The sequence below is a fragment of the Ornithorhynchus anatinus genome, chromosome 4, assembly GCF_004115215.2.
Source record: "Ornithorhynchus anatinus isolate Pmale09 chromosome 4, mOrnAna1.pri.v4, whole genome shotgun sequence".
Classification (NCBI taxonomy): Eukaryota; Metazoa; Chordata; class Mammalia; order Monotremata; family Ornithorhynchidae; genus Ornithorhynchus; species Ornithorhynchus anatinus.
In genome coordinates, this window is record NC_041731.1 from 6,989,726 (window position 1) to 7,003,295 (window position 13,570).

Genomic DNA, 13,570 nt, shown 5'->3' on the forward strand with positions numbered 1-13,570 from the left:
GCCCATCTCCTTTCCCCCCTGCCTCGATTTCCTCACCCCACCCCTTGACCCGTTCCTTCTCCTCCAGGACTTGGGGTCCAGCTGGGGTTTGGGGCCTCACTGCTGCCATTTGGCAGTAATGCCGGTCCAAGCCTCGTCCATGGCGGCAGGCGGGGGGAGCGTAGAAAACAAAACCCACGGGTCCTTCCCCGCCAAACCCACCAGCAGATCTGGTTTCCAACGGGAAAGTTTTTATTTGCTTTCATTGCCAAACCAGAATGCCCACTGGCTGCCTCCATTTCAGGCCGTGGGGAGCGGATGTGCAGTTTCCCTCAGGGCCTTACTCTGGCCATACTCTGCCATCGGCACTGGGGGCTGCAGGCCCCGGAGGGCCCCGCCCTGACTCTATGGCCCCTCTCTGGGCTATAGTGACTTAGCCTCCGCGGGGGGAGTCCCACAGCACCACCCCTCCCCGCTGCCCCAGCCCGGCCCTGGGGGCGAGGTAGCCGAGGCCGAGGGTCCCCAGCAGCATCAGCAGCCCCCAGTGGTTCAGGGGACCACTGGCCGCATTGGGCATGTTGCACAGGTTGCGGCTGCAGCACTGAGCGTACTCGAAGGAGGACGCCGAGAATTCCTTTCTGATTTCTTTGGTGAAGGGACAGTACAAGGAGCAGGTCTTGGAAACGAGCACGTTGTATCTGTCGATCCCTAGACGCGCGAGGGAAAGAGGAGAGGGAACGGTCTGAGATTGGAACCGACGACCCTGTATCTACCCCAGCACTTAGACCAGTACTTGGCACAGAGTAAGTGCTTAACAAAGGCCATTATTATTATTATTATTATCACCGAAGGAGCGGTTTCCACTGTTCCACCATTTCCACTGTTCCTGCCTCCTCTAGCTTCCCCCCCACAGCCCTGACTTCCACTAGCCATACCAGGCAGGAAAGGGTTAAATCTGCCTGGTTCCCGCCATCTAATGGCTTTTCTGAGGGACAATTTCCCTGGACTGTGCAATGATAACGATGTCTGCTAAGTGCTCAGTACAGTGCCTGGCACACAGTAAGCACTTAACAAACATCATTAAAAAAAAAAAAGAAAAAGGGTTCACAATTGTGCCCAGCACTGGAACAGAGCCCTATCTAATCAGATCGGTCCCAATCTCTGTCCCATGCAGGGTTCACAGCCTAAACAGCAGGGAGAGCGGATATTTAATCCCCATTCAGCAGATGAGGAAACTGAGGCCTGGAGAAGCGAAGTGACTTGTCCCAGGTCACCCAAGAGGCCCGTGGCAGAGCCGGGATTAGAACCCAGGTCTCGGGACTCCCGGCCTTGTGTTCTTTCCACTGGGCCACACTCCTTCTCGTCTTGACCACCTGTAGTGGGTGGTGACCCAGCCTCTCTGCCCGGCGCTAAGAAATGTCCATCCGGCTTTGGAAGCCGACCGCGTGGGCTCTCTCTCAGCCTCCCGGGGATCAGAGTCTGGCGGAGGGCCCAAGGGTGTCCAGGGGGGCCTCTGGATTGGTGTCTTTAATCCCACAGGCTTTTCCCACCACCTGGCAGAGCCCAGAAAGGCTGTGCCCTAAGCCCGTTATCTGGCCCAACTCCAAAGGATTCTCTGCCCACCCCCACCCTTGCCCAACAGTGAAGGAAATCAGGCTGGGGTCAGGGTCTCTGCGATAAGCAGCGCGTCTGGTTTCTACCCACTCTGGTTGGGGTTGCCACGGGAATCCCACTGGGGTGGGGTGGGCTTTGGTTAGGATTGGTGCAGGAGGAGAGCGGGGTCTCTGAAGAGGAAAGAGGGCAGAGCAGAGGGGGCTCGGGGAGGGGGCTCAAGAAGGAAGAGAGAAGCTCTGCTTAGGACGGTGCTCAATATGTACGACTGATTGATTGATTGACCGATTGCTCCCCTAACTCAGGAGAGGGGGAGAGGAAGGGAAAGGGCAGGAAGGGGCGGAGAGGGGCAGAGGGGGCCAGGAGTTACGGATCCCTCAGACGGTTAGGGTTCCATCAGCTCCCTCACCCTCCCGAGGCCAGGCTCCCAGGCCTGTTGCCAGGCCGGGGCAGGCCCACGGGGGAGTTGGCATCCGTGGCAGCACGGACGCCTTCCCGTCCGCCAAAGGAGCATCGCGAACGAGGGCTCTGGGGCTCCGCTGGGCAGCACTCTGGGGACCCCTGGTCTAGGCAGGCAGGGTTAGCCCGGCCTCCCCGAGGGTGACCAGACGCAGGTGGAGGGACGGTGGCTGCTGACCAGTGAGCCAGTGAGGGCAGCCTCACCCCGCCAACCCCGACTCCCCCGAAACATCCCCCCGGCCCACCTCCACACCCCCCTTCCATTTCCACCCACGGCCCCAGACCCACCCCAGCCCCCCGGGGCACTCACGCATGGCCACTAGCAGGCAGTAGGTCTCATTCCACTCGCAGGTCACCGGGTTCTCGCACAGGTAGTCATTCTTCACCTCGCAGATGTGGCACATCAGCTGTGCCTCTGGGGATGGAACAGCCGCCCTGAGGGGAGCCCCGTCACCCTCTCCCCTCTTCTCCCGGACCACCCGGAGACCCTCGTCCTCCTGCCTGGCGCTATCAGAGCCGACGGTCACCTCCCTGGGCCCCGGGCACCAGCCCCCGGCCTCCAAACACGGGCAACGGAGCGGGCAAGGGGAAGAGGCACGCGGTCCGGACAGATGATGCTGCCTGGGCCCAGAGAGCAGTGGCCGGAGCAGCCTCAACTGCTGACCTCAAGTGACCAAGGGACAGGTTAGGTGCACAGAGAGGCTAAGCAATGCCCCTTCGGATGGCCGGGCCTTCGACAGTCCACCGTAAGCCCCGTTAAAACGTACCACCACTCCCCAGCCGGTATCCCCATACCGACACTGGGAGGGGTCTCGCTTTCGGGTGCCCAAGGATTTGGGGGTAGATGAAATCAGGAAAGGGAGAGAAAGAGAAATAAAGAAACGCACACAACCGAGAGAGAAAGAAAAAGAGGAAACTATAAAGGAAACTAACTGCCGCTCTAGGTGTAAGCTTCTTGTGGGCAAAGTCCGTTCTACCAACCCAATTAAGTTGCGTCCACCCCGGTGCTTGGCACAGAGCCTGGCGTACAGTAAGCGTTTAAGATACTATAAAGAAACCTTTATTGTACGGTACTCCCCAGAACCAAGCCCTCGGTTCAGTGCCCTGCATGCTGTAAACAATAATTATATACCATCGTTCGACTGATTTCTTCTCCCCAAGGCCGCGCCACCTTGAATTTCAACCACTCTGACCCTCTGCCTCCTCCCGGCACATGACACCAGACTTTTCTCCTCTGGGCCCCAGATTTGCTTCTTGAAGTTCGCAATCTTTTGGATCCGGGGTGATTTTTAAAACTCCTACTGAACTCTGGGACTTTCAAAAATCCCCCCCCAAACTCCAGACCGGATCACCCCAACAGCCACAGGCGGCACTGGGATGCCACAGATTTCTACAGCCTGCTCTTCACACATTCTTCTGGTTTATCCACCCGCAGTCCATCTTCCACCACTCTCCTTGGGGCCGGTGGAAGATGGGTGGCGGGTGGATAAACCAGGAGAATGTCATAATATTGGTATTTGTATCTGTTAAGCGCTTACTACGGGCAGAGCGCTGTTCTAAGCGCTGGGGGAGATACAGGGTCATCAGGTTGTCCCACAGCTGCGGGGCTCACAGTTACAGATGAGGACACTGAGGCCCAGAGAAGTGAAGTGACTTGCCCACAGTCAGGCTCCACCGTGGCCGGGCAGCGGGGGAGCAGAGGTCCCGGGCCATGCCACCCCGGGGCATTCCCACACCGGACATTCCCACCCAATGCTGGCACTTGGGAGCCCGCCCCCACCAACGGTCCTGCCCCGCCCCCGCCAACGGCCCGGCCCCCCCGGGCCCCTCCCACCCTCTCGATGCCCCCCAGCCTCACCTCGTCCCCTCGGGTTGCCCTGCCCTGTGGCCCTGGGCTGGCCGGCGGTCAGCGCGGCCGTCAGCAGGGCCATCAGGAGGAGCTTCATGGCCAGAGGGACCATCCGGGGGCTGCGCGGGACGGAGAGGGCAGCGGGTGGGTGGGCAGACCCCCTGCCCCCCCCTTCCCCCCCCGGCCCCGTGCTGCCACCCGCTCAGTGCCCACCCTCCCCTTCCCCTCCCTCCCACCCCAGACCCCTGACCCTCCTCTCCCACCGCCCGGCTGCCTCCACCTAACCGCCCCTGCCCCTTCCTCCAAACTCCAGAGGCCAGGCCCACCGCCTCCAGGGCGGCCTCCGGCCCCTCACCCCTCCACACTCTCGGGGAACTCTCTGCTCCCCCTGCAACCGCCCCCCTCTGCTGTCTCCTCTTCCTTTCCTCCGGGCCGGGTGACCGGGGGCTGGGGGTGGGGGCGTTTACCTGGACCAGACCCGGGACAGCCCCCCCCCCCCTCCCCGGGGAGGTGGAAGGGGGGCGCCTAGTCTGCCCTTTGTCAGCTGTGTGACTGTGGGCAAGTCACTTCTCTGTGCCTCCGTTCCCTCATCTGTAAAATGGGCATTAACTGTGAACCTCAGGTGGGACGACCTGATGACCCTGTATCTCCCCCAGCGCTTAGAACAGTGCTCTGCACCTAGTGAGCGCTTAACAAATACCAACATTATTATTAGTAGTAGTCGGTACCAGAGATTCCCGAACTTCCTCTGCCAAGGTCCTCTCTCTCCACCCCCTCTAGACTGTAAGCTCTCTGTGGGCAGGGAATTTGTAATAATAATAATAATAATAGCATTTAAGTGCTTACGATGTGCCAGGCACTGTACTAACCTCCGGGGTAGGTACAAGCAAATCAGGTTGGACACAGTCCGTCCCACGAGGGGCTCCCAGTCTCAATCCCCATTTTAAAGATGAGGCAACCGAGGCACAGAGAAGTAAAGTGACTTGTCCAAGGTCACACAGCAGACAAGTGGCAGAGTCAGGATTAGAATTTAGGACCTTGTGCCTCCCAGGCCCATGCTCTATCCACTGTGCTACTCTCCCAAGCAGGATGGCTTAGTGGAAACAGCACTCCGAGTCAGAGGACGTGGGTTCTAATTCTGCCTCTGACACTTGTCTGTTCTGTGACCTCCGGCAAGTCACTTTGCTTCTCTGTGCCTCCGTTACCTCATCTGTAAAATGGGGATTAAGACTGGGAGCCCCACGTGGAACAACCTGCTTGTCTTATATCTAACCCAGCGTTTAGAACAGTGCTTGGCACCTCGTAAGCGCTTAACAGATACCATCGTTTAGAGGAGCACTGTGGCTTAGTAGAAAGAGCAGGAGCTTGGGAGTCAGAGGTTGTGGATTCTAATCCTGACCCCACCAGTTACCAGCTATGTAACTTTGGGCAAGTCACTTAAATTCTCTGTGCCTCAGTTCCGTCATCTGGAAAATGGGGATGAAGACTGTGAGCCCCACGAGGGACAACCTGATGAACTTGTATCTAGCCCAGCGCTTAGAACAGTGCTTAGCACATAGCGTTTAACAAATACCATCATCATTATTATTATCACAGTGCTCTGCACATAGCACGCACCCAGGACAAGTTCTGCTCCCTTCCCTTCCCTCCCCATGGCACTTATGTATTTATCTGTAATTTATTTCTTTACTTATGTATGTATATTCATGTCTGTTTCCCCCTCTAGACTGTGAGCTCGTTGTGGGCAGGGAAAGTGTCTGTTTATTGCTATATTGTACTTTCCCAAGCGCTTAGTACAGTGCTTTGCACACAGTAAGCGCTCAATAAATAAAATGAACAACCACTCCCCAGCCAATTCGGGGGATACTGATATTGGGAGGGCTCAGGCTTTTAGGCGCCCAAGGATTTGGGGGGCAGATGAAATCGAGAGTGGGAGAGAAAGGAAAAGTAAGAAATGCCCACACCCAGGAAAGAAAAGAAAAAGATGAAACCGCAAAAAGAAACTGCAAAAGTAACTGCCGCTCTGGGTGTAAAGCTCAACGAAATACGATTAACTGAGTGACCCGAGAGCTGCAGGCCTGCACAATGTCACCTGCAAGGTACAAATTTGGCAATAGGAGTCACTGCAGCTATTGGGCCCCGCCTGGTGCTACGCACTGCGCTAAGCACTTGGAAGCACAAACAAGGAAGTGAAAAGATCCCTGCCCCGTCAAGGAACTTCCAGGCTAATAGAGGAGGCAGACATAACATCTGCAAATAAAACGATTGATTCACTGTGCGGTTGCTGAATTGTACTTTCCAAGCGCTCATTAAGGTGCTCTGCACACAGTAAGCGCTCAGTAAATACGATTTAATGAATGAATGCGGTTGAATTGACCTACAAGTAGAAGAGCTGAGGGTGGGTTAGAGGGGGCAGGTGGGTTTCTACATTGGACTCTTAATGAATTCAATCGTATTTATTGAGCGCTTAATACTGTACTAAGCGCTTGGAAGAGTGGAATATATTCCCTGCCCACAACGAGCTTATAGTCTCGAAGAGAGAGAGACAGGCATCAATAGGAGGACTCGGGCTAAGGTTCTCTTTTGGAAATCTGCAGTGCTCCCGGATTGACCATTCCCAATTTGAAAGAGCACAGGACCGGTAGGGGGGAGATCTGGGTTCTAATCCTATCTCTGCCATATCCCTGCTGTGTGGCCTTGGACAAATCACTCGACTTCTCTGTGCCTCTGTTTCCTCCACTGTAAAATGGGGATTAAATCTCTGTTCTCCCTGCTGGACCGTGAGCCCCGTGTGGGACCGCAACTATGTTGTATCTGCCCCATGTTTCGCTCACAGTGAACACTTAACAAATGTTATGATTATTAATTTCCAACGGAATTCCGTTTTTCAGATGACATCCCCAGACCACTTCGAATGAGGAAGCAGGTATTTTTAGGTCGTTATTTCTTATCTAATCTACTAAATTAAACTCCTTTAGGGGAGGAATGGTTCCTACTAACTCTACTGTACTCTCCCAAGGTCTTATACAATGACCTGCTTACAGTAAACACACAATAAAGACCATTGATTGATTCAGGGTAGAGCTAACTTCCGCAGCCGTGGCTCAGACAGATTTCCTTCTCGGATAGATTTCATTTTCAGATAGAGAAACAGGACGGCGTAGCGGATAGAGCACGGGCCTGAGAGTCAGAAAGTCATGGGTTCCAATCCTTCTCTGCCACTTGTCTGCTATGCGATCTTGGTCAAGCCACTTCACTTCTCTGTGCCTCAGTTCCCTCATCTGTAAAATGGGGATTGAGACTGTGAGCCCCACGCGGGATAAGGACTGTGTCCGACCCGATTTGCTTGTATCCACCCCTGCGCTTAAAACGGTGCCTGGCACATAGAGAAGCAGCGTGGCTTAATGGCAAGAGCACGGGCTTGGTCACGGGTTCTAATCCTGCCTCCACCACTTATCAGCTGTGTGACTTTAGGCGAGTCACTTCACTTCTCTGTGCCTCAGTTCCCTCATCTGTAAAATGGGGACTAAGACTGTGAGCCCCACGTGGGACAACCCGATGACCTTGTATCTACCCCAGGCGCTTAGAATGGTGCTTGGCACATGGTAAGCACTTAACAAAATATCACTATTATTATTATTATTGTTACTGTGAGCGTTTAACAAATACTATTATTATCACTACTATTATTTGGACCTGGGAAGGAACACAAAAGCTCTGGAGCAAACGGGCTTCAGGGGTCCATCCCCCCCCAAATGGCAGGCATGTGAACGATTCGTTCCATGGCGTGTGCCATTAGAAGCCACTCAACATCATCAGTGGTATTTATTGAGAGCTTACTATGCGCAGAGCACTGTACTACCCTCTCCTTGTCTGGTTTTCAGGAAAGCCATCAGTGGTGATTTCCAACTCCACCCTCCACTCCGGAGCTGTGGCATTCCTCTCCCTCCTCCATCAATCGATCAGCCCCACCGTCCTTCCTGCCTCACAAGCCCTTAACCTTGGCGTCACCCTAGACTCCTCTCTCTCTTTCAACCCACATATTCAATCCATCACTAAATCCTGTCGGTTCAACCTTCACCGCATCGCAAGAATCTGTCCTCTCCTCTCTATTCAAACCGCTGCCACATAAATCCAAGTAATTACCCTATCCCGCCTTGACCGCTACATCAGCCTCTTCACTGACCTCCCTGCCGCCAGTCTCTCCCTACTGAAATCCATACTTCGCTCTACTTCCCGGATCATTTTTCTACAAAAAACATTCATTCCATGTTCCCCCCACTCCTCAAGAACCTCCAGGCGTCGCCCATCCGCCTCCACATCAAACAGAAACTCCTCACTATCAGCTTTGAAGCACTCAATCACCTTGCCTTCTCCCACCTCACCTAGCTCTTCTCCTACTACTAGCCCGCACACTTTGCTCCTCTAATGCTAACCTATTCACTCTTCCTCTATCTCCTTTATCTTGCCCCGACTTCTCACCCACATCCTGCCTCTGACCTGTAACGCCCTCTCTTTGCGTAGCCGACAATCACTCTCCTCACCGTCAAAGCCCTACCGATGGCACATCTCCTCCAACAGGCCTTCCCGGACTAAGCCCTCATTTCCTCTTCTCCCGCTCCCTTCTGCCTTGCCCGGACTTGCTCTCTTCATTCACCACCCCGAACCCAGCCTCACAGCACTTATGTACATATCCATAATTTATTTATATTAATGTCGGTCTCTCCCTCTAGACTGTAAGTTCCCTGTAGGCAAGGAATGTGTCTGTTATATTGTTGTGTGATACTCTCCTAAGAACATCGATTCTTTTGAAATAGGGTGTTGGAGAAGGCTTTGGCGAATACCACAGACCGCCCAAAAAACAAACAAATGGATTTTGGAGCAAATTAAACCAAAGTGGTCTTTGGAAAGCCAAATGACTCGACTTAGATTAGCATATTTTGGACACATAATCAGGACTGATTCTCTGGAGAAGACACTAATGCTAGGAAAAGTCCAGGGAAAACGTTGAAAGAGGCAGATTGGCAGCTAGATGGCTAGAGGCTATAACAACGATAACGGAAGAACCATTAGAAATGTTGCGGATTAAGGCAGAGGACAGGACGTTCTGGAGAAAGTATATCCATGGAGTTGTTATGAATCGGAAATGACTCGAAGGCACTTTGTAATAATAATAAACTCCCCTAAGCACTTCGTACAGTGCCCTGCACATAGTAAGCATTCAATAAATACTATTGATTGACTGATGAATAGAATCAATGTAGCTACTAATCGATGATATTTCTGGGAGTATTTATTTGTGCAAAGCATGGTACTAAGGGCTTTGATAGCACAACTAAGCTGATAGATGGGATTCCTGCCCCCAAAGGTCTTATAGTCTAGCTGAGGAGGCAGACATTAAAATAAATTACAGGTAAGGGAAGCACCTATCAATTAAAGATATGTACATAAGTGCTGTGGGGTGAGGGTGGAATGAATTACCTGAGGATTTAGGTGAAGACTAAGCAACCGGGGGAGGCAGCAGGGAAGGAAAATAGGTGGGAGATGATAGTTTAGTCCAAGAAGGCTTCGTGGAGGAGCGGTAATTTCAGTAGGACTTTGAAGATGGGGAGACTCGGTCCGTCATAAATGTAGGTGGAGGGAGCATCAAGAAGGAAGGAGAGAGCGATCGAGGGGGTCTAAAGGGATAAGGGGAGAGCAAAGGGGCAAACCGGTTAGCTGTCCATCTCTGGTCTTGACTGGGAGCTCAGAGTTGGGCAAAGGGCAGGGCCAAAGAGTAAACAGCTCCAGGGAGATCTATCAGGACTGCAGGGCAGGGCCTCAATCTCCCCTGGACCCAGCTGGTTGTTTAAGAGAGGAGCTGGCTTAGTATTTCATCCTGAAATGGAGCTGGAAAGAAGCAAACTGTTTGGACAGTGATAAGTTTTTATGGGCCCCGTGTATGGAATCTGGTGTTGCTGACCATTACCTTGTCCTTTGTCATATCAGAGCATCTATTCCCCTGTCACAGGCTGGCTGGTGGGGAGGGGTCCCCAGAGGGGGAACAGATTCAGGAGATGGGCCTGGGGGGCTCAACCATATTTATTGAGCTCTTCCTGGGTGCCGAACACTGTACTGAGCATCTGGGAAAGTACAATATAATGAAATTGGTAGATATGCTCCGGGCTCACAATGAGTTTACATCTTTGGGGGGAGGCAGGCATTAATATAAATAAATTATGGATATATTCATAGGTGCTGAAGGGCTGCGGTAGGGGTGAATCAAAGGAACAAATCCAGGTGTAAGGGTGACATAGAAGATGAGGCTTCTTGGAGATGTACCTTCAAAAAGTCTTTGAAGGTGGCAAAAGTGACGGTTGGATACGAAGAGGGAGGGAGTTCCAGGCCAGAGGCAGGACGTGGAGGAGAGGTCGGGGGCGAGATAGACAAGACTGAGGTACTGCATTGGAGGAGCAAACTATTTGGGTTGGGTTGGAGTAGGAGATTAGTGAGGTCAGGTAAGAGGGGGCAAGGTGATTGAATGCTTTAAAGGAGTTTCTGTTTGATGAAGAGGTGGGTGGGCAAACCCTGGAGGTTCTTGAGGAGTGGGGACATGGACTGGGATGTTTTTGTAGAAAAATGATCCGGGCATCAGAGTGAAGTATAGACTAGAGTGGGGAGAGACTAGATGCAGGGAGGTCTAGGAGGTTGAAGAGAAGGAGGAAGCTAGAGGCAGTAGGTACCATTAGGTACTTTCCCCTTTACTATCAATTGATTCCTTTATCCAGCAATTAAAAGAAACCAATCTCTGGTCGGTCGGTTTCTTGACTGACTGATTGATTATTGCTGGGGTTCTCGGACTTCTGGGTCATCAGAAGGGCTCGGTTTTTCCAGCCACCCAACCCCCTGTCCAGTTAGGACCAGTCCACTCCGCTTCCCGGGCTAAGGAAGAAAAGGAGAAGGAGGAAAGAGCTATGATGATCTCAGTCAGTCACTGGCATTTACTGAGCTACTGTACTAAGCGCTTGGGGGAGTACGATATAGCAATATAACAGACGCATTCCCTACCCACAGTGGGATTACAGTCTATGCCAGCCCTGGCCCCAGGATCCAGTTGGATCTTCAAACCAGACCTCAAAGTCCTTGTCTGGGTGGGTGCCCTCCAGAAGCCCCCAATCTGCTAGAAAACAGGGGGCAGTAAACCAGACGTGTCCAATCCACCTGGGCAGCCAATCCTGGAGTTATAATTAGAAATGTGGTGTCCATTAAGTGCTTAACCATGTGCCAATCACTGGGGTAGGTACAATATAAGCAGATCTCACACAGTCCCTATACCGTATGGACTCACGGTCAATGCGGGGCAGGGGGGAGAACAGGTATTGAACCTCTACAGATGAGGAAACCGAGGCTTGGAGAAGTTCAGGGACTTTCCCAGGATCACGCAGCAGACAAGCGGTAGAGCTGGGTTTAAGAACCCAGGTCGTCTGACTCCCAGTCTCGTGGTCTGTCTATTAGGCCGTGTTGCTCGTCCCGTTGGAATGGCAAGAGAGCATGGGGAGAAAGAGCAGATCACAGGTGGGTTGGAGGATGGACAGCATGCAACTGGGAAGGCTTCTTGGAGAAGGTGGTCTTGCTCTGCGGTGTAATGAAGGGTGAAAGCATGACTAGGAGCAGGGAAGCGACCAACAAACAGACCGACAGAAAGGCAGACGGACGGACTGAGAATTCAGAGAAGCCTCTGTTTCTGGGCGTACCGAGGACCCACCCAAGGAACGACTGTTTCTCTCTCTCCAACCATCAGCCAGCTCAGTGGTGGGAGACTGAGGGCATGACCAGGGCACATCATCTCTGGATGACGGGGAGGGCCATCCGACTGGCGTCCAGCAGATAGTTTGGTCTGCTTTCTGCCACTGCTGGACGTGGCAGGAAAGTACACAACCACACCCGCCTCCTCCGGCTCCGAACAGCACCGAGTTCAGACCCCATCAGGATGGAAGAATCTGGCTTAAACAGTAGTTTCACCCGTGGACCCTCGTCCTCAGCTGGAAAGAAAGAACGGTCACTCTCCCTTTGGGCCTCTGTCTGTGTCTCTGCTATCTGCCTTTTCTGAAGCACTCTGCTTCTCTCCTCTCCTCTGTCTCCAGCCCCCTCCCTGGACCCCTTCCTGCCTCCAGTCCCTCCACCCACCTCCCTGCCAGTCTGTAGGTCTGGGGGCTTTTGTGGCCCCTGTTTCTCTAGGTGCAAATTAGCACACCAGGATGAGCAGGGAGGGCCCTGGCAAGGTAAGAAGATGCGGAGGTGGGGATCCATGTTCAGGTACGACGGTCCGATTCCGGTGACACTGGGGTGGAGGTGAGTTGGGGGGGCAGAGTATACGCTTGTGTGTGTGTATGTGTGTGTGTGAGTGTGCCGTGTGTGGCGTTCCAGTCTGAGGCAGTCCCAGGGATCAGTAGTTTCCATCCTGTTGGACCCAGATAACAGCCGACACACCAGTCAGACAAACCACCCGGGGCCAATCCCAACACACCCGGCACACCACCCACACCAAACACACCGCACACACCCAACACACCAGCCTCTCACTAACCACACCCAACCCACCCGACATACCAGACCCACTAACTACTCTAAATCACACCAGCCACACTCCACACAAAACCCACACCCATTACACCCAACACTAGTCACACCAGCTACACCCTGGCCGCACCCGATACACACCGACACCACCCCCCACACCAAACACACCCTACGCACCAGCCACACCACCTACACCCAACACTCCCGACACACCAGTCACATTCATTACAATGATGACGATGGTATTCGTTAAGTGCTGACTATGGGCCGAGCACTGTTCTAAGCGCCGGGGGGAGATACGAGGCTATCAGGTTGGCCCAGGTGGGGCTCACAGTCTTAATCCCCATTTTACAGATGAGGCAGCCGAGGCGCAGAGAAGTTAAGCGACTTGCCCAAAGTCACACAGCTGACAAGCGGCAGAGCTGGGATTAACCACACTAATAACCAACCACAATAACCACCAGGAACCATACCAGCTACACTCAACACACCACCCACACCCATTATACCCAACACAAGTCATCCCAGCCATCCCAGCCACACCCAACGCACCCTCCACACTGACCACACCGTCCCTGTCCCTCCACACCAGACCTGTGGGTTTCCCCTCCCTGACTGGTTCACACCCTAGAGGCAAGAAATTGTTCTGGATTCCTGAGAGGAGGCAGAGGTTGGAGGGCGGGGACGGGGTTGGGCATGGAGGTGGAATTCCCTGATGCAAACACAGCCGCCTCTAGCTCCTCCACACTGAGAGGAAAAGGGCAATCCAAAGGGGAGGAGAACGAGAGTCTGTAGGGGAGAGAGACCTCAAATTTCTGCAGTCCATTCCTTTCCCACACCATTTCCCCTGCGAATCTCATGTGGCCTCCTGCCCAGGAGGGGTTGCCCCAGGATGATGGAAGAATGGTCTCAGCTGTAGTCTGGGCTGCCCCGGGGTCAGAGGCATGAGTTGTCAATAGTCTTTTCCCTCCAGGCCTCCCAGCCCAAACCAACCAATCGATCAATAGCATTTACTGAATGCAGAGCACTGTAGTAAGGGCTTGCGAGAGTACAATACAGCAGAATTGGTAGCCACGTTCCCTGTCCACAATGAACTTTCACCCTGCCCCTCTA

The 13,570-nt window shown here is 53.3% G+C and overlaps 1 protein-coding gene across 1 annotated transcript; it reads right to left on the reverse strand.

The window, feature by feature from the left end:
• Positions 1-210: 210 nt before the first annotated feature.
• LY6K (lymphocyte antigen 6 family member K) lies at positions 211-4,063 on the reverse strand. Its single transcript, XM_029061915.2, has 3 exons — positions 3,908-4,063; positions 2,360-2,464; positions 211-687 (listed from the first exon to the last, which is right to left on the reverse strand). Exons 1-3 carry the CDS (start codon positions 4,008-4,010, stop codon positions 413-415), a joined length of 483 nt encoding a protein of 160 aa, XP_028917748.1. The 5' UTR covers positions 4,011-4,063; the 3' UTR covers positions 211-412.
• Positions 4,064-13,570: the final 9,507 nt, after the last annotated feature.